The sequence below is a fragment of the Atta colombica genome, unplaced genomic scaffold (assembly GCF_001594045.1).
Source record: "Atta colombica isolate Treedump-2 unplaced genomic scaffold, Acol1.0 scaffold126, whole genome shotgun sequence".
Classification (NCBI taxonomy): Eukaryota; Metazoa; Arthropoda; class Insecta; order Hymenoptera; family Formicidae; genus Atta; species Atta colombica.
In genome coordinates this window covers 3,413,785-3,438,849 of record NW_017259213.1, presented here as the reverse complement: position 1 = coordinate 3,438,849, position 25,065 = coordinate 3,413,785, and the positions used below count along the sequence as shown (strand labels likewise).

Genomic DNA, 25,065 nt, shown 5'->3' with positions numbered 1-25,065 from the left:
ATATATATATCATATTAATCTATCATATTAATAAAAATAAAAATTTTCTTTTATATTGTGTTTATATTCATGAAAGTATATCAAATTAATTCTATTTTAACTGTAAATTCCGTTAAATAAAATAAAAATTAAATTATCATCATTTTTTAAAATAAAATGTATAATTTATACAAATTTTATATACAGAAAATCTTATGATATTTAAGTCATCATTATTGAAATTGATTTTATAATTAGTTGATTTATGATTTTGTCTATTCAGTCGTATTTATAAGAAAGGCATGAAACATAATAGGGGTAGTTAAGAACGCGCACTATCAACATAAGTTAAATGCCGAATTTCGTAGCAGTACGTCTTAGAAGTCATTGCACGCAAGTGAAATGCGTTTGCATACGAATGCTTGATGTTTGACGCGGTGATACGCGCCGCCAAAAAGAATAATCCGTTGCGTTTCACCGTGCGCAACAAATGCGCAACAGGTGCACATACTCGAACAGTGAATACTCGAAGGAAAACGAGTTCCCGTAGCACAGAATCTCCTTTTTGTCTACATTAATCGGGATGTGTCACGTATCCGATTGCGCTCGGAACGTTAAGCTTTAAAGTCAAGTGTTCGCGTACGAAAAATTCAGTAATGGATCTTGGTCAGCATCATTGATACATCGTTTGCTGATGAAAGTCCAGCGATCTGTCATTACAATCTAATTTATTATTTTTATCCTAATATTTTATACAATATATTCAATATTTTTACATTCACGAAATTAATAAGGATTTTAATTTAATTGGACTCACGTAATTGTTAAATATCAAGAAAATTCACATATACATATTCACTTACAAACGCAAAAATTGAAAAAATGTATAAAGCTTCTTGACACAAACTAACTATTTGATGGAATCTTCACGACTCTTTTCGTGAAGTTTATCATTTCTCAATTCCAAAGTTATCTTCTAATATATTAAACTGACAATGATTAACTCGAGAATATATCAACGATATTCTAGTATGATGTCGCAGTTGCAAGCAATCTATTTGCATAATTAAGTAGATGTCATCGTATTAGAAGAAATGGACTATGGAGAAAGAAAGAGAATTGCATGTTTCAGTAAGAGAAATAAAATATAAATAAGACCAGCTTCATTCACAAGTTTATCCATAATTTGAGCTATTTACGTATATTAAGGATTTAATTCTCAGCTTTCTCTGAATTCTGAGTGAATTATTGCATGTTACAATTAAATTTGTTACGATGATGAAATTTCTAAGTCAAATTACAAATTTACTTGCGATATAGCTTTCCAAATCTATCTATTCATTCTTCAGATTGTCAATGTAACAAAATATATATATTTTTTTTCGATATTCAATGTTCGCGTTGCGAATAAGCTTCGTTGCTGATACGATATTCGCGATTCTCGTCAAACTGTCGTTTCCACATTCCTTTCATGCATCCGTCGCATTATCATTGAGATATATCTTCGAGAATCTGCCGATCGTCAGATCCGACAACAACGGAAGCACCGAGAATAACGATGCTCCATACAATGACTAGTGATACGTCCAAACTCGGATTTCATCGCGTGTTGCGATAACGTCCTCGTGTGTAATTGGAACCCCTAAGTGCCACTCAGACTTATCGCAATAATTTCCAAGGCAAATTCGCCATATTTCACTTTGCCGTTCTACGGTCTTTGAGCATTCCCTCGGCCCGAGACGGCCTGAAATTCCTCTCACAACAGCTGGCTTCCGACCATGAGCTATGAAACGCAAAGTCCTATCGTTATTGGGCTACTTAGTCACCCTTTTCTTGTCTCTTGCCCGCGGCCATGAACATCAGACTTTCGCAAATGGCGGCATGAATGAGGAACCGAAAAAATTCTTCCGCCCTTGAAACGCCAATTAACTTTTATACGATCCGCTAATTGATATAAAGCTAATGGAAGCACAGGTACAAAAGGACCGTCTAATGTTTCATTACGAACATGGGGCGCCCGCGAGCGATCGGACGTGGTTGTATGCAAAATTGGTACCTACAGTATCTGTACTCCTTTGATATGGAAAGCGAGCGCTTGCAAATTCTTTGAACAACCGAAAGCGGGCGCTTGCAAATTCTTTGAACAGTTTATGCAAAACTGGTAAATACATTGTATTTTCCCGATCTATGAATCCTATTATCCTACCTACAATCCTTCATATTTTTGTTTGGAGATCATCAGAAACGAATATATAAAGTTATTTAGCATTGTCATTCTTATGTATCATTTATAATAGAATAAATAAATTCACTTAAATATTCACATTTATTCTGTCTTATTTATTGTTAATAAATTTATTGTTAAATGTAGCATATAGCGATTAAAAAATTATTTGTTTGTGTTCGAAACTTTAAAAAATGATCAATTTGCAAAGCAAAACAGAAATGATCATGGCTAAATAGAAAATATTTTTTGTAATAATAAATCTAGAAAAAATATTAAGTGAATTTTTTTAAAGTGTCGTATTTTCTATCATTTAAAATTCAATTTTTCAAAGAAAGATACTACGAAGGTAACCCAAAACTTCTTTAGCTAACGGCGCAAAAGTTAAGAGTTAAAATCTTGTTCTTGTTTTCTATTAATTGCGCGTTCTACCGCGATAAAATCCCTATTAATTACAACTCATTTATTGAGATAAACCGACACTGGTTTTCCCTTGTATAGCTCATATTATTTTTTCATAATGAAAGTTGACGATTGGATCGACTTTCGTTGGTAGACTTGTCGAAATTTTATTACAGGCGCCACAAATTACAGTGAACTGACATGAGGGGTAGTCTGACATCGAGCTTGACAGTTTCGAATTTTTCTCTCGAGGGTTTCTCTCGAGCATGTTGGCTGAATGGGATAGGGAAGGATTCTTTTAAAATGCAAATATCCCAGCGAGGAAGGCATACGAAAGAAATGTTGCTTCTTATAAAGCAGAGATTGCCAGCTCTATCGGCTCGAGGCTAACTTCGTCGCTTTAACGCGCGCACGATAAAAGTCCAACGCAGAGTTCCCTATTATATCTGAGGAAAATGTTCATCGTACCTGACTTAAAACAAGTACTAAATTATCTTTTGCCTCAACACGAATTACTTTGCGAGGATACTTTCCGCGAAGTATATCGAAGGATCGTGAATAAATTCTGAACTTATGTATCGACGTATAAGTTCCGCGACAGCCTCTCGACTATGAAACATCGCCGTACATGTTTCAAATCTTAAAAATATCAGACTTTAGTGTGTAAAAATATTACAGATGATATCACTAATAGAAATCAAATAAAACTTACATTTAAGTCTGCTGTCTATTTAAAACTGTTTAATTCAAAATTTATTTTCTTATTAATATTTTATTTAAAAACTTTTATCTCTAATATTTAATAATTTCATCTGTTATGTAAGATCTTTTTTGTAAAATTTTTTTATTTTGTAACTTTTGTAACTTTTTAACTCAAATGATATATAATCGAACAGATCAATAGGATTAATTCTTTAAAGGGCACATTTTTCTTCGAAACAAATTATTGAAATCATAGGTCATCTATGAATTTTCGGGATCGCTGATTACGATTCTTATGTCAGAATTATAAAATAAATAATAAATAATAAATAGACTTATAAAAGATCTATTTTCCAAAATTTCCGAAATTTTTTTTCGGAAAAACTAGCAAGCAGAAAATTCTGAAAAAAATATATATTATAGTTTCAGATATGGAGTACACGCATAAAAATGTTCAGAACTTTAGCACCTCACATAAGAATTTATTCTGAAAAAACGAGTTTTTTTACATTAATTGTTTATAATAAAATTGCAAATGAATAAATTAACATAATTTTTCATGAAAGTTGCATGACTTAGATCCCTAAGAGTCTAAAAAGTACTCATACGCATACAAACTGCAAAATAGATAAAAAATATGAACTAAGAATAAAAAGATGGAACATATACGTCCCATCAAAGGATTAATAAAGATGAATAAAGAAAGATGAGAAAAATAAATAGAATAAATCTATAAATAATTAGACACCATTATGCAATAAAATTTATAAGATATATGCATGACATATAAATAAATATTTTTCATTATAAAAAAGATCATTTTTGTGCAAAAAATAAAAATAGTATGTTAAAACTTTCAATATTACCGTCTGAAGAAAAGATTCAATTTTAATAAGACTACTATGATTGCAATTGCGTAATGATGAAGAATTAGAAATGTTTCTATAATTTTTCGCGAAACGCAAAACTGTTAATTAAAATTATGCAACAGAGGATTTTTCGCTGCGTTTCATTGCACCGTTATATTTCAGAACATCTCGTAACTTGTATTTTGAAAAAAATTTTATAAAGATGATAAATAAATATAAGCATCCGAGCGCATTTGATTCGGCAATAAAAATGTCGTATTCGTACGACACACAATCTCAATCGACATTTAGTGATGAAGAGGCCCGGTTTTATTATCATTGACAAATTCATAGCCAACGTGCTTTTTATACGCTGCGAAACGTCTCGTCGTGCTAGTTTCGCACGCATTTCTTCGGAGGAAATCTCGAATTCTCTCGATGGATCATGAATGGATGAGAATGGGAGAGGAGGCGGCAGAGAAAGAGAGAAGAGAGAGGAGTGTGCCCGAGGGAATGGAACAGCACGGCACGTTGCGAAATTTCGCCCGCCAGCGGTCGACAGGCAGGCAGACACGGGCGATGGATGAGATGCTAACGAGACGCGAAACGATCGACTACTCCCGCTAGGACAGGAACCGCCAAGTCGGGCGTGAAATGATTTTCCTTTACTAGTCCGGGTTACTGCGTCGTCTTCACGCGACGCTCTTCGAGATACGCGAAGCGTATCATTTATATCCAGCATTAAGAGACGTAGGATCAAAGAAAAATCAAAAAAATTCGAAGTAATCTTTTTTGAGCGATAATGATATTAGCGTTTTAATTTTGGAAGTAATTAACACGTTATACAAACAAATTGAAAAAAGAGTAATAGCTATCAAACTGGATAAAGTAATTTTAATCAATGTTCGATTAATATAATAAAAAATAATTTTACTTTTTCAAATATTTAGTAAATACCAAACAATTAGTTATATTATCGTTCAGTAATGTTTACTAAATATTTAGAAAAGTAAAATTATTTTAAGTTATACATATACTATATTAATCGAACATTCGGAATTATTTCATCCAATTTTTGATAGCTATTATCAAACCTTCTTTTCAGTGCAGGATGATTCCAAAATATTCTACTTGAAAAAGACTGATTCTCCATATACAAAGATAAATTTATATAGTAAGATAAATCTTCATATTTAATGTTGTCTCAATATTAAAAGCTGTAGAACTTGACCAGATGTCAAAAAATATTGTCAGACTTTGTCAGCGTTTGACATTAAAAAATGTACTGATACATGAATACGGTAAACAGTTAACATCACAGTAAGTATTTCTATGTAGAATAGGATGCTAACGAGACGCAAAACGATCTATCCTTAGTAAGGAGGAAAGCAGCAAGACAAGTGGAGCGTGAAATGATTTTCCTTTACTACTGAGACTCCAGTGGCAATCACACTCTGCCTTTGCCTGTAATTCGAGATACACGAGACTCTATCCGCGGTATTAAGGGAAAATTGAAAGTGGTTTTATCCCACCTGGAGTTTTATCTTATCCATGCAGCACGCCAGATACGGAAAAATAGTTTACGTGTTGATCCAACTGGAAAGTTAATAAAGATCTTGCCTGAGTATCTGGATTCTTATTGCAGACAGGCAGACTACTTCTCGCTGTCAATAATGATCGCGTGAATGAGAAAGTTTTTTGTTACGAGCTTCCACCACTGTGTATTGATAAAGCAACAGGATGAAGAATTGTTTCTTGTAACGAGAAAAATCACCGACCTTATAATAAACCTCTTTTAATTTTAGCTTTTCTATTTTATAATTCAATATCATGATAGTAGAGATAACTTGAAATTAACTTTTTTGCATGATTAATTATGCGTCTCTGTCTCCTTCTCTCTCGCTTGCTCGTTCATGCATTTACAAAAGACACGAATATTACGATGGGAAGTAAGTTTCTTCTCGAGAGAAAGACGATTATGGTCCCTATAGCCGGAGACGCTTCTTGTAGGCTTTGATCAGTAATGATTTGCACGCGGCTAATTCGCTAATCTCTCACGTACTTACAATAAAATGAAGAGGGTATGAGGCATGTGCGATTAGGAGAGATGTTACGAGAGATGGTAAGAAGATCCGACGAGACGAGGGAACGTAAGAGGACAAGCAAAGTGAGGGGTGAAAGGACGAAATCTCCTAACGACTGACGTTATATACTTCGTAGAGATCGCTCGTTACCTCAGCAGGGTGGTGTCAATTTTTCAGTGCTTTATACGCGTCCCCCTATTCTCGACGCCGCCCTATATTTATCATCCATCGTGTTCCATCCATCGCTCGCCGCTGGCAAATCTCTTCGAGAGAGCGATCTTATTGATAGGGTGCGAGTTCTACGACGTAGAGAAAAATTGACAATTGGTTGCACGATAGTAGGAGAAAGATATTTGAGAATGGAAGAATGCGTGATTTATGTCATAATTTTTACGAATCGCACACATATATACACAAGCGCGTAACTACAATCTTAAATTTGTTACTATACAATCTTAAATTTGTTTTGAGCTATCTTGAAATTAATCTCTTTAAAAATGTTCATATAGCCAAGTCTTTTTCTATCTAGAAATAAATATATATATAATAGAGATGTGCGAATCAAATATTTTATGAGATCGAATCGAATCTTTTTTATTTTAAAATTAAATTTGAATTAAATTTTTCTGGATTTATACTAAAATAAAGCAAATAAAATAGAATTCGAAATCGAACCACGATGATTCAAAATTTTGAATTTATTTGATAATCTACCTGGATTCGATTTTATTCAATTCAAATTCGAACTATTCGCACACCTTAAATATATGTATAATATTATATTAATACGAGTATATCAATTGCAGGGAAATCATATTGATTCTGAGAAAGTTGTACATTATTTACATGATAAAATTAAATGTACAATAAAATTAATTGTGCATTTAAATTATTTTATATAAATATGAATAATTCGATTATAAAATCATAAAGTAAATAATATGCAGATTTTTATTTCTCATAAAAATGCAAACAAAATAAACTTGTGGAAAACATCTGTGATTAAGTAAAATTTTTCACATTCACTGCATAGAAAAAAAGCGACGAGAATCATTTACGAAATCTTCTATTTATTATTCATCTATATATATATATATATAAATTTATTGCGAATTTGATCATAAATAATCGAAATTACGTTAGATCGAAGAAATCTTATAACGATTTTAAAGTAATCAAAATTTGACTTCTAATTATGTCTGTTCTAATCAACTTTGTAATAGCATCAAACTATATCCGAAAATAACTTGACGTTCCCATTATTACAATTCACATCATAAAATAGTTTATTTAAAAATTATATTTCATACACACGCGCGAAAGAGTCTTTTGATTTATCCTTTTGAGATAAAAGTGTAATCATAAAACAATAATACTATTAATCAACCGTTACTTTTTGTGATTATATTTTTATTCCGTGAGAGAAGATAATATGAATAATTCTATCAATTCATAATAATTAAACAGCGATGCGCGATTTTTGTCAATTTCTTGAATTAAAATCAGCGTCACGTTCATTTTGTATTTCACTCACTCACACACTACGAAAATTATTGAAAGTGTTACGTCAAATTCCTGCAACGGAAATATGTCAATGGAATTCCGCTCCTCTCCACTAGTGCACAATGCATCAGTTTTGTTGTCTATTCGTGAAAATTCCCGCGTGAAAGACATATTTCTGAAGCTGCAATGCATTGTCTAATCAACGTATTGTCTAATCAATATCTTTTCCAAATTATTACGATATTCATAATTCCTTATTTATATTTTTGTATAAAGAATAATATTTGTCTATGTACGTTATTTTACTTATACATTATTAAATTTAATCAGAAAATTAATTATTTAATATAATTAGAAAATAAATAATACGCAGTAAAATATATATAAATTATATATATTTTTAATCAAAGAATTGTAGAGCGTATATTTTAAGAAAATACAGAGGAGCTCAATATATATAGTATACATATAAAAATTATAAAAAGTACGATTGAGAGAAAGAACAATAGACTAGCAATATGTAAAAAAAACCAATTTATTTGCAATATTAATATATTAATACGTGTATATATATATATATAAAATTTTCAAGATGAAATACAGCCGTGAAATTGTTTTTACTTTTATATCCGCTTCGATTTTTCGCTTAACTGAAGATGTGATACTGCTCGAGCAACGTGGTAATAAACGGAAATCAGATCCGTGGAGACCGATTGAATAGATACTCAATACCAGAGGTAGCTTTGGATCTATGTCGTTCGAATTGGTTTCTCGACTTTTCAATACGCTCTCACCTATATAGGCATCCTTTTTAAGCTTCACAAAAGCTCCGATTCTACGGAGGAAAAAGCTTTAAAGAGCGTTACTCATATATGTGTCATCTTTTACATTGATAATATTAATACGATGGACGAAAGTTAATAAAAGCAATGAATAGTTAATAGATTCTAATCTGTTCACAATGCTGCTTAAAATCTACAAAAATTTATGCACTTAAAATAAGATATATTTTTGAGTGCAAAAAGAGCAAGTAACGCGAACAAACACAATGTTACAAACAATATCATTATAAGAAACATAGTAAAATTATCTGAATGACAAAGAAAACCTGCGAAACGCATAATCTTTATATAGAAAGTACCCGTGGAAACCTCAAAAATATTATTTGAATGACAATTATTTCTCAAAATAAAAACTCAGAATAAAGGCTCAAAATAAAGTTCAGTAATCATTTGTCATCCGCAAACCGTCGGATTTGGTCTCGGTATCATTCTAGACATCTAGACGACATCGAAGCTGCATTCCATCCTATCCGGCATACAATCTTGATCTACTGTTCGACTACAACTTGCTTCGCTCAATAAAACATTTCTTGCGAGGACGACGGTTCGTCGTCTGAAATTGTTGAGCAAATTGAGGCCGCTTGTCGTGAGTTCTTCGCATCTAAGGAACCTCTAAGGAATCTAAGGAAATAGTATTGAGATGAAATTTGATAATTAACAGACTAGTGGCGAACGGCCAATTATTGATCATAATGAGGTTCATTTTTTGAGAAATAATTATCGTTGTCTGTAAATAAATTTATATATAAAAATCGTTTTTGTATATTAAAACCAAAAGTTTAGTTTATTAACAATCTAGAAGCATATACAATTAATTGGGAGTATAAAACTAAGAATATTATATATAATAATATTTAGAAATATAATAATATATAGTACATATTTAATGTGTCTTGAAATCCTGAATTTTAGATAAAACTACATTCTCAAATAATCTCATAAAATTAAATACGCAAAAAAAAGTACTGGCAAACATTTATATTGAATCTGTTGTATAAAACCGACATCATCACTGAGCTCTGCTATCAACTTATAAAGTGTAAAGCTCACACATAGGAATGAATCGTATAAGCACGAAATATCACAAAAGCGTCGGGATTTTCTTGCTTCTTAAAATTAAACGCTAGGAAACAGCGGAGATATAATTTAACGACGCTTCTTTTTCCTTCAATCCTCGAGCGGAAGGTATTTACTATATCTCAAACACGAGAATGTGTAAAAAAAATATACTTTTTGTTCTTTTTAAAACAAGTATGCCGAGAATGAATAATGTTTCAAATAATATTGCCTGTCGTTATGGAAATTATACAAGAAATTCTATAAAAATTTGAGTACAATAATTTGAGTTATTCTTACTTTAATTCTCATTTTAACGAAGTCTCTTGATAAAGAAATATTTTTTTTAAAGTAAAAATAAAAAAAAAGAATTTCGTACAATGAAAAAGTGATCATAATGTTCATTTTATCTAATTTAAATCAAAGAATTAATGATATAGATTGTAAAAGTAAAAAACAAAAAAACAATAAATGTAACCCATTTTGAATTAAGATTAAATATCATTCTAAAATCTTTTATAATATATCTACGATTATTATGCTTATTTAGAACTAAACTTTATGAAAATTTCAGACTTTATTAAATTCATACTTAAAGATTTATCATTCAATTCATGAAAAAAGAAGAATGCGAGAGAACGTAGATTAACTTGGCCGCGTTACCATCACATATCGTGAAACAAATATGCATGGCCGAGAGATCACGAATGGGATTGCGGTCTTGCTTCATCATTAAATCCTATCGAACACCAGAGATTGTTCCGCAGCTGTTTGCGCGGCAACTGAACAAGCAGCCGAACGACCAGTCCTAGCCAACTAATTATCGCGTTCCTAGCAGGCCAGAAAACAGAACAATGGCATGTGTATTGCGGTGCATGCCCCTTTCCCAGTATCACCATGAGAGCGGACGCATAGTGCGCAAGCGATTAATTAAGTTGCCGGATGAAGCGAGTCAACGAAGCCAGTATAAACCATTTATTTCCAAGAAGGTACAGTAAACCGGGCTCAAAAGATCAAGAAGCATTATCCTACGTCTTGATAAATCTTGTTATCGACTTCGGCAGACTTACAGCGTCACGAAATATTAAGTGTAACGATTGTATCGAACTTTAGCCGTATATCGGATTTTAGTATAATCTAATCGAGAAGAAACAAGATTATTTTGAGCTCACAAACATTTATACTGCAGAAGACTGCAAACACTTTTAATATAAAGCTAAGCGATAATAAATTAAATAGGATAAGACCGGATATGATGTCCAATTTTTTTTAAATACACTTTTTTTACTTCTGTTACTTTTTAATAATGTGTTTGGTATATCAATTCATATTGAAGCTTAAAGCAATAAATATTATCAAAATTAAAGAGAAAACTTAATAAAAGTGTAATATTGTCAAAATATTACAATGTATGTTAAAATAAATCATAAAATAAAGTTTAAAAAAGTTCAAGACTTTATTTTTATTAAACCACAATTAAAGTTGAACTGCAAAAACGATAAACGATTAAATTGTTACTTACATATTAAATGATAACAAATCAACGGCTACAACAATATAAAAAAATAATAAGATTTAATACAAAGATCTAACCGTGCGATAGTAGAAAAAAGCGCTTGCTCAACAAGCGTTTCCGCGACAGAAGCGCTTTTCATTGCAGATCGTTAATCGCGTCGTGCTCGTGGCAACGAGCGCGTAGCACGGGCCAAAGTGCACTTTCTTTAACACCGGAAACAGTGGCCGTCGCATATCGCTGACCAACGCTAAATGCACACGGACGATAACGTCGTAAAGCCAGGAGAGCTTTCGGTTCGACTGACAGCCCTTCGAGTGCACCGCCGCTCGGAAGCTCGGGGTTATTGACTTGCCACTCCACTTCAATACGGACTACCCGACACATCTACGTCACGCACACACTCAAATATGTTCGATGAGATGTATGTGTGTGTGTGTGTGTGTGTGGTGTGTGTGTGTGTGTATGTGTGTGTGTGTGTGTGAGAGAGAGAGAGCAAAGTAAAAAAAAAACAAAAAAGGAAAAGAAAAGCGAAAAGGCAGCTTTTAAGATAGCTTTGTTTGATTCTCGTCTATGTTATACTTTACAGTCTGATCGTCAATATGATTGTATTCAATACTTATAATTGTACATACTTTAAATAGTCTGACATAATAATAAAAAATTAATAATCAAAAGAATATAGTAATAAACAAAAATATATGTAAGAAAAAATGTGACAATTTTAAAATGTAACGATATTAAATTTTCCGTATTAAAAGGAGATTATAATACAATTGTATCCTGTTCATGGACGTTAATAATTAATTTCTATTTTAATTCTGTCGAAGCTAATGCGTGAAAGAAGCCGATATTGCGTAATAAAATATTGAAATCCCGCATTACGCGATGGACCAGTTTTACACATAAAACGTACGGAGAGATTAGCATAGTATTTAATTCGGCATTAATTACATTTGAAATTCAAACTTTGGAACGTTGTCGTCGAAAATTCGAAATGTCATGAGAGAGCTAGAATGCCAAATCAGTAACCAACTTAATTACACGATTAACACGGCTGCTCTTTTGCACCACATAAATCACAAGACACACAGTGCTGGTCTTCAACTACATTATCTACCTATACACAGGTATCGCGACGCGATTGTAAACCAGTCTTTCAAGATAAATGGGCAATTACCTAGTGCATAATGCGTATGCAATTTACACCGATCAATCTGCTATTCGCAAGAACACCAGCACGAGATAAATGGACAATAATAATGAACACATTTACATATAGAACTTCAAAGCCTCGTAAATCTTATTGTCAAAGTCAATAAAAAGATTCGTTTGTCGCATATCATGCTGCTAAAAAATCAGAAGAAAAAATGCCATTTCATTAATTATTATTTACATACATATTTTTAATAAAATATAATAACTATAACGTTATAATTGAAATAACGCTGCAGTAGAATTTTATTAATTATAAAATTCAACGAGTTGCAGATAACGTGAGCTATAGCGATTTTAATAAAATTTTCGTAATTGGGCCACCACTCTTTCGAAATGATGTATCATTGCAGACGAAGCAAAAACTAGCGTTTGTTGGAAATACGTCAAAAAGCAACGTGAATGCTACATCATGATGCGACGACAGCTCGGGGATGCTCCCATTGACTGTTCCATTAATTACGAGGCAACCTTCAGCTACTCAATGGGTAGTTAGTGGCCAATACTCGGCTCGCGTCAATAATCACTGGGCAGTGTAGTAGTATGGCGCTGGGCTTTGATGCGCTAATTTACTCCACCTGCGTTAAAGCCCAGTCCCACTGTCCCCTTGTACTATTGGTCTGGAACAATGATTGTCTAAGTGTGCGTACGAGTCGCATATCGCGCATTGACTCCACGGACTTCCACATACGAGAGAGCGTATTAATGTTGCACTTGAGTGTAAAGGCGTTGAGCCTGTATGGAGAATTACGAGAGTACGTAACTTGACATAGGCGAGTAACTCGAATTATTCGCGAATAGCATTTGCATCAAATTTTGCAAATCCTTGTAAGCCGCTAAATTCACTTTATTAAACATGAACTTGAAACGTTATATAAATGGGGCAATTCTTGGCTATTATTAAAATATTTACTGCATTTGCAACGTATTACGCAGCTTAACTTTATATAATAGCAGCCTTATGACGAACATAAATACAAATCTTATACGATTAATTATAAAATTATTAATTACAAATTACACACACGCGCGCACACACACACACACACGCGCGCGCACGCACACACACACACACACACACACACACACACACACATATATATATACAAACATACACACACGCGCGCACGCACGCACGCACGCACGCACGCACGCACACACACACACACACACACACACGAATGTTTTACTATCATGCAAGGAAAATATATATAGAATAGAAAAGTTATTTACGTATAAAATTACAATATAATCACGAATAATTACATATTAATAAATAAATTACATGTATGAGAACAAATAAATTACTGATATAATAACATAAAAAATATATTGTTTGTTTACTTCACATATCACAGATTCAAATCCGTAGATTCAAGATCCGTTGAGATAGCAACAATTAGACACGTAACAATCAGGGCGACATATCTGTTGCGATTCCACTTCATCACACGTGAAGTGGAAGCACAACAGAATCATAAAACAGCTTCCGACTGACGCATTTTCCGAATGCATTGCCGTTGATTACTTCTAATCAATCATAAATAACATGTAATAAATCACAAACAGTGATGATGAACTTAATGAGAGTACTTTAACAGCACGCAGCGTCAGCAAACTCAATTATTTTCATGCGCGCGCTACAGCGCATTACTGATTTTATTTAACAGCTTTGAGTACCTTCACGTCCGACAATTACATTTAAATTACCGAAAATTAATTAATCGTTCCAGTCTGCTGACAAAGTCACGAATAAATCGCGTCAACATTCGCGACCAATTGTCGAGACAAAAAGACCACGTTCTCATATATACGTACGACGTACATACAAAGCGTGCAATCACTGCATCGACACGTTTTTTTTTCAGTTGGAAAGAAACAATCCTTACCACATTCGAAACATACACGCGAAGCTCGCAATCGGCATGTTTCACACGCTCACGACTTGCTATTATAACTCCTGTACCGTCATGAACGCCTCGTATAAATGTTCTCCGTCCTATTCACGACACGCGGGTTTGTACTCAGACAGTGCAACATTTTCCGCTCTTTTGAGCGATGACAACGATAGAAACAATGAGCAACGCCGGTCCCTTTGGTAAACTCTTCCTTTCGCCGTCACCGCATGGCAGCAAAATGCATGACAAAAATAGGAAAAAAAAGAGATGAATGAGTCAACTGTGCACTTTCGACTTTCGAACACTATCACGCGCACGAGAAAATAATGAATGTGATAATTGTCCTCGTGAAAACGAATAATTAATTGTCACGGAAGCATAAATATAAATTTAACTAAAATATTCAAATTGTCCTCAAAGGTTCACTTTTGTATTTATGCATTTTTTGCAGAAATATGCAATAAATTTTTTTTAATCGAGACATTAAAATACTTCCTTTAAATGAAATAAATTAAAATGTAGCAATTTTTGTATAATAAGTAACATAATATTGATAATAAATTAATAAAATTACATGCATGAGTTTATAAAGTAATTTTTCTAATAGCATAATGATATAAACTTTGTATATGCTATGCACGCACATAGAACGGCAAGAATTTCAAATAAACTTTACCGTTTCATCGACATTTAAAGACATAATTTTTTGAAGAAAGAATCGTAAAACATTGTGACAAGGATCTCAATTTCCTCGAATCGCTTCGAGGTCGAACATGCTCGAGGCAGCAACGGTATCGATATGTACATGAATCAAAAAGCGCCGCGACGTCGAGCGCAATCGAAAGACGATACGAGAGAGCGGAATGCCACGAATTTCGTTGACGTAGCTCTATATGTACACCCCGATGGAGTTCCGCCATTGGTCGGCAGCAGTAGAGAGACACGCGAATAGTCAGCCAAAAGGGGAGTAGTTCGATATTGGTCAGACAGTGGAATGCCCTCTGTTCGCGCCAGACAACAAGATTTCTCTGTACCTTATACCGATCTTGTCAGCTTTATAGAGTGGTAGCTCACAGAAAAAAACGAAAGATAAAAGGTAAAAAGAGAAAAAAGACAACTTGAAAGAAAGGGACAGAAAAGCAGCGCGAAGTTACGAAGGTAGGGAGAATGATGGAGAATTAAATGAAAAATCGAAAAGATCGAGTGATAACGATTGCAAGTGCCGGTAAGCTGCTAAATGTGGATGTCAGATCTTTCCACAACACGCGCAAACAGGAAAGGATGGCAGCAAATTGGATTTCCTTTAAGAGAAAAAAAGGAAAAATACGAAGGAAGCAACGAAGAAAATAGAAAGTGGAAGACATAGAAAAATCTATATTTATTAGCTTGGTGTGCGGGCAAATTCAACTTTGATGTAAAAATAGATAAATACATAAACAAAAGTTTTTTACGCAAAATATATATACACATATACATAATATATGTGTTGTATGTAAAAACTTTTGTATGTATAATTTATCTATTTTGACATCAAAGTTGAATTTGCTCGCACATCAGAATATAAATATAGAGTGTGTGTGTGTGTGTGTGTGTGTGTGTGTGTGTGTGTGTGTGTGTGTGCACAGTTAAAAAATAGAGAAAAGAATAAGAATCGTATACAAAGGAAGTTAACGAGAGATCGAAAGGAATAAGAACGATACGAATAATAACTAGTTTTGAAGTAGAAAATAATACAGCAAGCGAAAGAAACATTCGTTACATTTGTAATCCGAATCTCGATTTAATATGAAAAAAAAACGCAATGAGAGAGAATATAAAAGGCGCTTTGAAGAGGCGCATGAAAGATTGCGCAAGTATGTGTGTGGGTAGTTTCAAGATGAATCTGAGGAAGTCGTAGTCTGCCCAATGCACGGGTTAAGGATGAACGCCTTAACATTCTTGTCTATTTGTCGAATAAAATACGGGGAACCTGGCAACCGCATAAAACGTGCATTATTCTCAACTTTTTCTCACTCGCGGATTCGACGTCGAGCACTCAGGTAACGCTAGGCAAATCTGTTCCTATCAGTTGCAGACGAACGTTACTCCTGTACTCCCTCCCTTATTATTTGCCTGAGGAATAAAACTGGAATTCCAATGATTGATGAAAAGTGGGAATGATAATTTCGAGAGCATGCGTTATAAAGTTATCACTAAATAAAAACTTGTTTCACTTTCTCAAATTGATCCAGGTTTTCAACATAAAAGACATGCAACAGTATTGAGATTACATACTTATGAGATACTAAAAACAATGCGTTTAAACATTTGTATTAATTCTCTTTTATAACAAGCATAATAAAGAAAATTTATTAACTCAGTTTTCTATTTAATCCTCTGTAATTCTATTAAATAATCTTTTATAACTTATTTTTGTTAACATCGTATTTATCAATTATTGCTGTTTATCTGCATTTCATATTTGTGAGTACGCCGTAATCCCTTTTATCGTCATGCATTTTGATTAACGAACTTCGTCGATCTGATGCTCTGCATTTTAAATTAGCAGTAATAAATTGCAGAATTATAATGACTCTGTCAATATGCATTTGACAATATTAATCCCAAAGAAATGTGCCGTTTAAACTGATACAAACAAAGTATTCATAATTGAATATTGTGTACACTAAAATATCGGAACTCAATTAAAATTTCTATATTATAAATTGAGTTTATACATTTTCTCATTTTCATATAGCTTTATGTTACAGCTATTATATATAGCAACATGCGGTATGCATTACATAACTAAAACTAAGTTCGATAGCCGGAGAAACATGATAATCATCAACGTATAGCATGTATATTATGGAATTATTGTCAAAAAGTGTCACATCGGTCCGACATTGCGACCATTAAATTTATCGTAAATTGACCCAAATTTTCCCAAATCGATAGAGCTCCTAAAAGCTGAAACAATATCCGACACAATAATCCCGATGTTGTTAGAATGAAATAAGCATAATTAATATGCATAATAAACAAAATTAATACATTGTTCATTATTAATTATTATGTCGTTAATTATTCGTTATTTAACTTTTTTGTTATACTTTTATTTATCCATTTATTTCTGTTTATTTTTTTTTCAAAATAGGTAAATTATAATTATATTATTAATCCTCTATGAATGCAAGCTGACAGTTGTGATATATGTACAATTTTAATTAAATAATTGAAACATTTTTATCGCATCAAATCTAATGTTTGTTGCGTTATTTGATTGTTAGTGTAACTGCAATATACAATCGTGATGATATATCTTTCATCTCGATTCTGCGATTCACAGAACAATGTGTATGGCAAGGTATAATGTACAAAACAAAGTATGAAAGAAATACAAGAAATACCATTGCATTTCAATGAAAGCTTATTTTGACCACATTGGCGTGCTGGACGCGCTTCCGGGTTGGAACATTCGCGGTTGATTTGTTTTTCTCGACTTCACCGTAGACGTTAAGTGTACTCAACGTCTTATCGTGCGCTGCGCGGATTTCGGTGCCATATTTCATGCGGTAAGCAACTTTTAGCGCTCTTCTTTCATATTTACTCGACCGGTTTGCGAAAGGCACAATACGGAAGATATAAATCCAGAGATTTATGAAGTCGGTGTAGTTCATTGAGATACGCGAAATAAGTCGAAGTATCGGGAAGTGAAAGAAAGTAATTGGTCATGTTTCCAGAATTTATTCTGCAGCAGTCTGAATCAATTTTCCGATATCACATAAGCGTTTATTTATAAGCCAGTTATACATATATGAATTAAACTTCTCAGACTTACTAACAAACAAGGTAACATTTTTAATTGTTTATTAATATCAAGTATTGCATTTACCAAAGACTTCTGCTTCTCTCTCATTCTAATACAAATTTGTTTTATATGAATCGCAAAAAATTAATGTCAAAAAATCCTTTCGTCTGTTTGGACAGTTTAAAAATATTTCATAAAAAGATCATATTAAAATAACAAAAATCTTTCCATATATGGTATAAATAATATCCTACATCTATGTTAACGTTAAAAAGTGCCGTGTTAAGCAAAGTTGTGAGTATACCGCTGGTTGCTGTTGTCAGTGCAAAACACTCATGCAGGAACCGAAAAATAAACATCGCTGTGAACCAGGAATAATCAGATGGTGCACAGAGAAGGAGGTACAAAAATGCATGCGACGAGAATGTACAACTACACGCGCGTCACGCCCTGAGCGAACGTACCGCGCCACGAGAGATAAAAGCTCGCTATGCTCTTCGTTCTGTTTAGCGGTTGGATATTAAAAATGGAGCAGAGAGCGAAGAGCGAAACCACGAAGCAAGCTTTATTTAGTCGAGGACCGAGCTTTCGAAGAGCGTCACGCGCGCGTCAACTGGTGGCGCGATTGTTTCGCGTAAACTTGTATACACCTCGTCACAGAAACAAGTGCAGCTGGTAGAACGAATGACGCGTCCATCTAGCGAAAGGGAAAAAGAAAAAAAAAATGGAAGATAAAATGCTTTAGGGCAAACTTTTAGGGCAAATGCATATTCATATCGTAGCGATGCGACCGTTGGGTCCAAGTGGCGCGAATTAATATGCATAAATTCTGCCATTACCAGTGGCTCAGGCAGCTTGAAACGTCTCTTCTCCCGATTTCCGGAGATCCGACCCACTTGCTGAAAATTCTTAAGGACGGCAACACTTTTACCCAGTACGATACCCACTTGCTTAAATCTGGGTGTAACAAAAGTAAGAAATACCAAGAAGTTTCTTATCGTAGCAAGTCGCGCAATATACATATCCACGTTGTATAAAAATTTTTAATCAAATTTTAATCAAAATTAAATTATAAGATAAATGAAGCAAATATTGTTGAAAAAAATCACAACAAATATACCATAAATATTAAAAGGAAAGAAATATTTTTTAGAAAAATTAGACATTTACAATTTATTTCTCTTTTAGAAAATTGCCTTGAAATTAACATTTTATCGAATAATGAAAATTCCTATTTTTTTTATTACAAAAATGTCAAAATAATTCTAACATTTTTAGAACTGAATAATAAATGTCTTTGATTATTTGAATGTGACAATGGTTTTTAAAAAAGGATTATGTGAAATGTAAAAGTGAACAATGTTGGGAACGCTAAAACTTTACCTTCTCAATTATACGTCCCGGAAAAATTTTTCTCTCGTATGTTATTGCTCCTAAATGTATCCGGCACGTTCCTAAAAAAAACTTCGTCAGTCGGAATTTTGCGAGAATTTAATCATTCACGCGAAATTGAAAGGCTTTATGCAAGATAGCATCACGTTTTCGGAAAAATTCACATACATCTCACTTTTTCAGAGCACATAAAAATCCGTTATATCCAAAAAATTCGCCATTTTTTTTCTAAAACTCAGGTAAAAATTCTTCATATAAAAAAGGAAATATTATTTTGATTTATACATATTTATTTTGACGTAATCGTTCCAATTGATGCAATCGTTAAAAATATTCGAATAATATCGAGCGCACAAATTATAAATCAATATATCAATATTGAGAATCACTCATTAAAATAAATAAACGTATGTTTCAAACATACGTAAAATAAATAAATGTATGTTTCAAACATACATGTTTTTACGTATAAATCTTTGACGATTTTAAAACTATAAAATATGCTTGCATCACCTAAGACATTTTCTTCACTCGTATATAATACGATTCATAATCCATGAGTTATATATTCACAAATTATTTACGCAGTAGTAATCAATAAACATAACAGTCATATTTTATGCATAATACTGATTATATTAAAACATAAATAACATAAACATAGAGAACGACTAAAATATCTAGAAATTTAACTAGATACAAATCTGAAGATAATTTTGTCAAAATAATTACGTAATTTTTATAGCTTATCAAAATAATTACGTAAGAATCTCAAGTATGATGAGCAATACTGCAAAAAGTTTTAACATTCCAACTAATTTGAGTATCCTACATAATTATTTTGATAGTCCAATAAAATTATTTTTTAATTTAAATCTACTTAAATTTTTAGATATATCAACAAAACCGTCCTTTATGTTTAAGCAAATACAGTAAAATGAAAAATGAACATTAAATGTTCTAACATACTTCGCAGTTGTGACCTATTGGACTTAATTTTTCAATTCGTCTTCAAAAAAATTAAACATCGGAAAGATATATAAGATACTTACCGAGCACGACCAGCTTCACCGGTTTGCCGAAGAGAATCTTCCCCCGGTCATCCTCTAGCGTGCAGCCCCACACACCATCGTCCTCTAATCTGACGTTGTCTATGTGCAGTGCTGCGGTTGTCGAGTCGCCGATGTACCGATGCCCGGTTCCGCTCATTTCCGTTCTCGTGTCTATCGTGATCATATCCACCGGACTACCTTCGTGTAGCCACGTCGCCGGTCGTATTCTGTAACTTCTGACAAGGAGCGCAGCGTCCGCATTATTAGTTCACCTAACAAACTTTGTTACGCCCGATCTTCAGGCGACAAAGACACTTCAGCCGTATCCCCACATTACTATCACAGGGGGTGACTTTGTTTCCGTAAAGGGAATAATTTTACCGTAATGTATTCAAGGCAAAAGTTACCATTATTATGAAGTGAAACCGGATATTAATATGCTGAGAGAATATTATTATATAGACATACACGCGATGAAAAGACATAATGAAAAGACATAAAAGACTTACTTTAGATATTATAAAAAGTAGAGATTACGATTACATATTATGTTATGCGATTTATTTGAAATTTGAACATGATATTTTTTTCACTTAGACAAATTTGATTTAAAATATTTGAGATATACTTCAATTTTAACTCTCTGAAATGTTATTTTAACGTTTCATGACCACAACAGATTGATTGAATTCGAACATGCGTGTTACCTTGCTCCTGGCAGTAATAATCTTGAGTAATTTCCTTCCAATTCGCAGGGTAAAATGACTTTACTATGAGGCTTCACTACAAGTTCCAGTGGCGGATTGGATGTATCGGCCATATCTGAAGATAGAGCAATGTTGGTCGTGGTGGAAGAACTGGTAGACCATGACTCCTCTTCGGGGGCCAAAAGGGCCGCGGGTTGCACTACTTCGTCAGGTAGAGGTATCAACGTTGAGCCGGATGTCGTCGTTGTACTCGTGCTGGTGGTAGTTCGCCTGGAACGCCGGCTACCCTCTTGCCTGCCTCGTAGCGCAAAAACACCAGCCTCGTTCACGGAACCTGTAACAACGGTATAATGGCATCAGCTTCTCTGACGTGGCCACCATTAAAGAAAGTTACTGTGATTTCATTTTTCGCCAGTTTTTTTCTCGCTCCTTTTATAGCGTGTCGCCTTATCGCGCTTTTGTTATTATTGACATTTCTCAGCGCGTCCCGGTTTTCTGTATTCCTGGATAAACCGTCGCGTGACCTCTCGACAAGAAACCACGCTTCAACCACGAGTTTAACTATTATCAACTATTATCGGTATTTACCATGTATTGTAACTATTTTATGCCACGATTGATTAACTGGACGGGTAGGGAGATTAATTAGAATATAATGTACTTGTATGTCGAGTTATATATAATTAAATAGTTAATGCAATTACATAAAAACCCTCGATCGTAGAGTTTACGTTCTTTTTGCAATATGAATATTCTTTGAAACTTAATCCCGACACGAAAAGTGCAGATATGCGTTTTAATAAACGAATTGTATTATTAAACGCTTGAGCAAGCCTGGAAAGAGGGGACACGTTGCATTCGTCCAAATTCAAAGGGCGGATAAATTTTCCAGCCACCCATTACGAGTGAAACAATAAACGGGATTAGTTGTCCGCCTTTATCATCCGCTTCCACGCTCCACCGGAAAGTAAATATTCTGAAGACTGAGGCTTGATCGAGTTAGCGCGGCTCTGGAATTCGATAAAGCCGCGACAAGAACGAAAGACACTTTCCATCCGATGAGAAGGCGTCGTTCCGCACGCTCGGTCACCCTCACCTAAAACTGCTTGCCTATCAAGCTTGGTCGACCAAGACTTCACGGAGAAAACTAATTATGGTTCCGATGAGCCGCAAATAGCTGCAACTACCTAACCTAACGCAACTAAGAGCTCTCTTCCCGGGACTCGCCTTCTCATCCTGATCCCACAATCCCTCTGTAGTAAACCAGTATAGTTGAGGGTGACCGACAGCTCAACTTGTTTGCGTGCCATGAGGCAATTCTACGATGGCTCTTTCATTAACGTTTTCTCTTGCCAATAGCTAAAGCACATACTCTATTCTTTTAAACTTTTGTTATAGCTGCAACGTTAACCTTTACACTTCTGCTCTTTCGTGCATGTTAACAAGTATCTTTACAATATCATGGAAAAAATTTAATTTTTCTAAAAATAAATATGTAAGCATAAATAGTTAGCATATAAAGTAGTTTTGTAATTTCCAAAAATAAAGTTGAAAATAATAGGAACAGAAAATAAAAATACATATATATTAATGTATGTAATATTCAGTCTTTTTTTTCAATCTTTTTTTAAAAAATGAATCAAATTGTTGAAATATACTCAAATGCAATATTAGGTGTACATGCTTCAATGCTTGTTATCAACTTGTCTTTTAACAAATATTGCCAACACGACATTCAGAAATAAACAGTAAAGATTAAAATAAGATCAAAATGAAATGAAATTGAATATAATTTAGATAATTTTAAAAATACACAATTTTAAAAATATTTTTTACTTCATAAATTACTCGATTTATTTATTTCTAAATTTTTTCTCTTCTTTGAAATGAGCTCTTTGTGGCAGGCACCTTATGCTGGTTAAAAAGCCTTATTCTAAAAGAATGCAATCATGTGAGATTGATAACAGCTTTAATTAATTTCTTTTTATTATTTGAAAGAGATGTTCTAGATAGTATAAATAATTTTATTTTTGATAGATCTTGCTTAATTTTAGAACTCTATTTAATTAGTATGCAATGCAAGTATGCAAGTTATACTAGAAGAGTATTAGTATCAAGAATAAATACTCTATGCAACTAACAGGACTCCAATTCTACTTTTACTAGCCGTGTAAAGTCCTGCAAACTCCGCAGAAGACGAGCTGATAACTAAAGTTCTTCGTATTTCTTAAGAACTATTAAATTGAAGTTCTTCAGAGCTAGAAGAGACGAAACTTTACAACAAAAGAATGCGTTTGTAGTATATTTTATTTTTGCAATTAATCATTGATTTGCAACAATCGTTGATTTATTGTCATAATAAATATATTTCATGAATGTTAAATTATATTTATTCTGAATCTTAATAATTGCAAAATAATATAATCCAATTCTTTCAGTAAAATAATATTTTGTTATGTTTAACTTCTATGTTAAAATAAATCAATTATTTTTTGTGGTTAATTTCAAAATAAGCATTGTCCATATTAACGTATGCATTCAATAAATAATAAATTGAATTAAATTTAATCATTTTCTTGAGTTAAACTCCATTGTTTTAATCAAATTAATACATTATAGATCAAGCGATCAGAGCATCATTGATCTCAACGATTTATCAATGATTAAAAATATCTTAAATTGGATATAATTGATATTATGAATTTAACAGTGTAGTTTATTTTACATAATAAGTTTATTTTAAAATTATCTATCACAATTACGTATATTATACCAATTACTAGCTCTATTCTTTTAACATATATTGTATATACTGCTTAAAGATAACGAAGATGAATTTCTTAGAGAATTCATATAAAATCCGATTTCATAAAAATTTCATATAGATTTTACTATAAATATTTGTCATCATCAAAAAATTTAGCGATTAAAAGATGGAAGCGACATTTCGACAATGGAAATCAAATGTTTATCGCTTCTAAGGACAAGAACGAAAATGATTTTAGCTTCAGCTATGTTTGACGCAAAAAAAAAAATATCGACCTGTAATAGCAAGCGTAGTCACGTAGCGATATCATGGTGCTAGCCAATAGCGAGTGGCCTCTGTTCATCAACGTTCCCAATAGTACACCCTACTAGTTATACACCGCTATCGAGTGGATGTTGTTCGACGTTGATGCATGCATTATTCAGGCGGTGTATCCATTCATTATTCATGTCATGATCAATAGATGTCAACAGACCGCGATCTGTATCTGAGCACGTCGCTATGGCAGAAAGTGAAAGTGGCGGCCAAGCGAAATATACGTTGATGGGTCAGACCCTCTCAAAGGAACGTTGCGAATAGGACGATGCAACGAATTTACAGCGGCCGCGCCGTATATCCAGTCGGGGACACGATATAGACGATGAACCTTTCATTATGATAGAATTGATACACGCTTAGGAAACTTGTTACCATCACACAATTATATCGCTCGACACAAAATTGCCGCTTCCAGAATGGATATCTATTCTACGGAAAAATAATCAATTATTAAAATTAACAACATATAAGTTTTAAACAACATACAGTTTGGTGGAAGTAAACAGAATTTCTGATTTTTATAATCAAATATTTTAATATGTAATCAGAATCAACATGTAATCAGTGATTTAAGTAATCAGTTAAAGTTTGATTAGTATATAGGTGTAATATAATAATCCAATTATTTGATTATTACGATTACAAGAGAAAAAAAAAGCATGATTGGATTAACGTGACAAAATGATGTATGATCAAAGAAGTATTGATAAAACTAAACAAAATTTTTGGTTATCACAATAAAATAATCCAATATTTTAACTAAAAGTTTTTGC

The 25,065-nt window shown here is 33.2% G+C and overlaps 1 protein-coding gene across 1 annotated transcript in view; it reads right to left on the bottom strand.

The window, feature by feature from the left end:
• The window catches only part of LOC108684159 (hemicentin-2), a 146,871-nt gene extending 125,461 nt beyond the window's left edge, over window positions 1-21,410 (bottom strand). The window contains exons 1-2 of the mRNA XM_018188288.1: window positions 21,208-21,410; window positions 20,501-20,733 (exon numbers count right to left, since the gene is read on the bottom strand). Of these exons, the coding sequence (XP_018043777.1) occupies window positions 20,501-20,733; window positions 21,208-21,320 (346 nt within the window). The 5' untranslated portion in view covers window positions 21,321-21,410. The remainder of the gene's footprint in view (window positions 1-20,500; window positions 20,734-21,207) is intronic.
• Window positions 21,411-25,065: the final 3,655 nt, after the last annotated feature.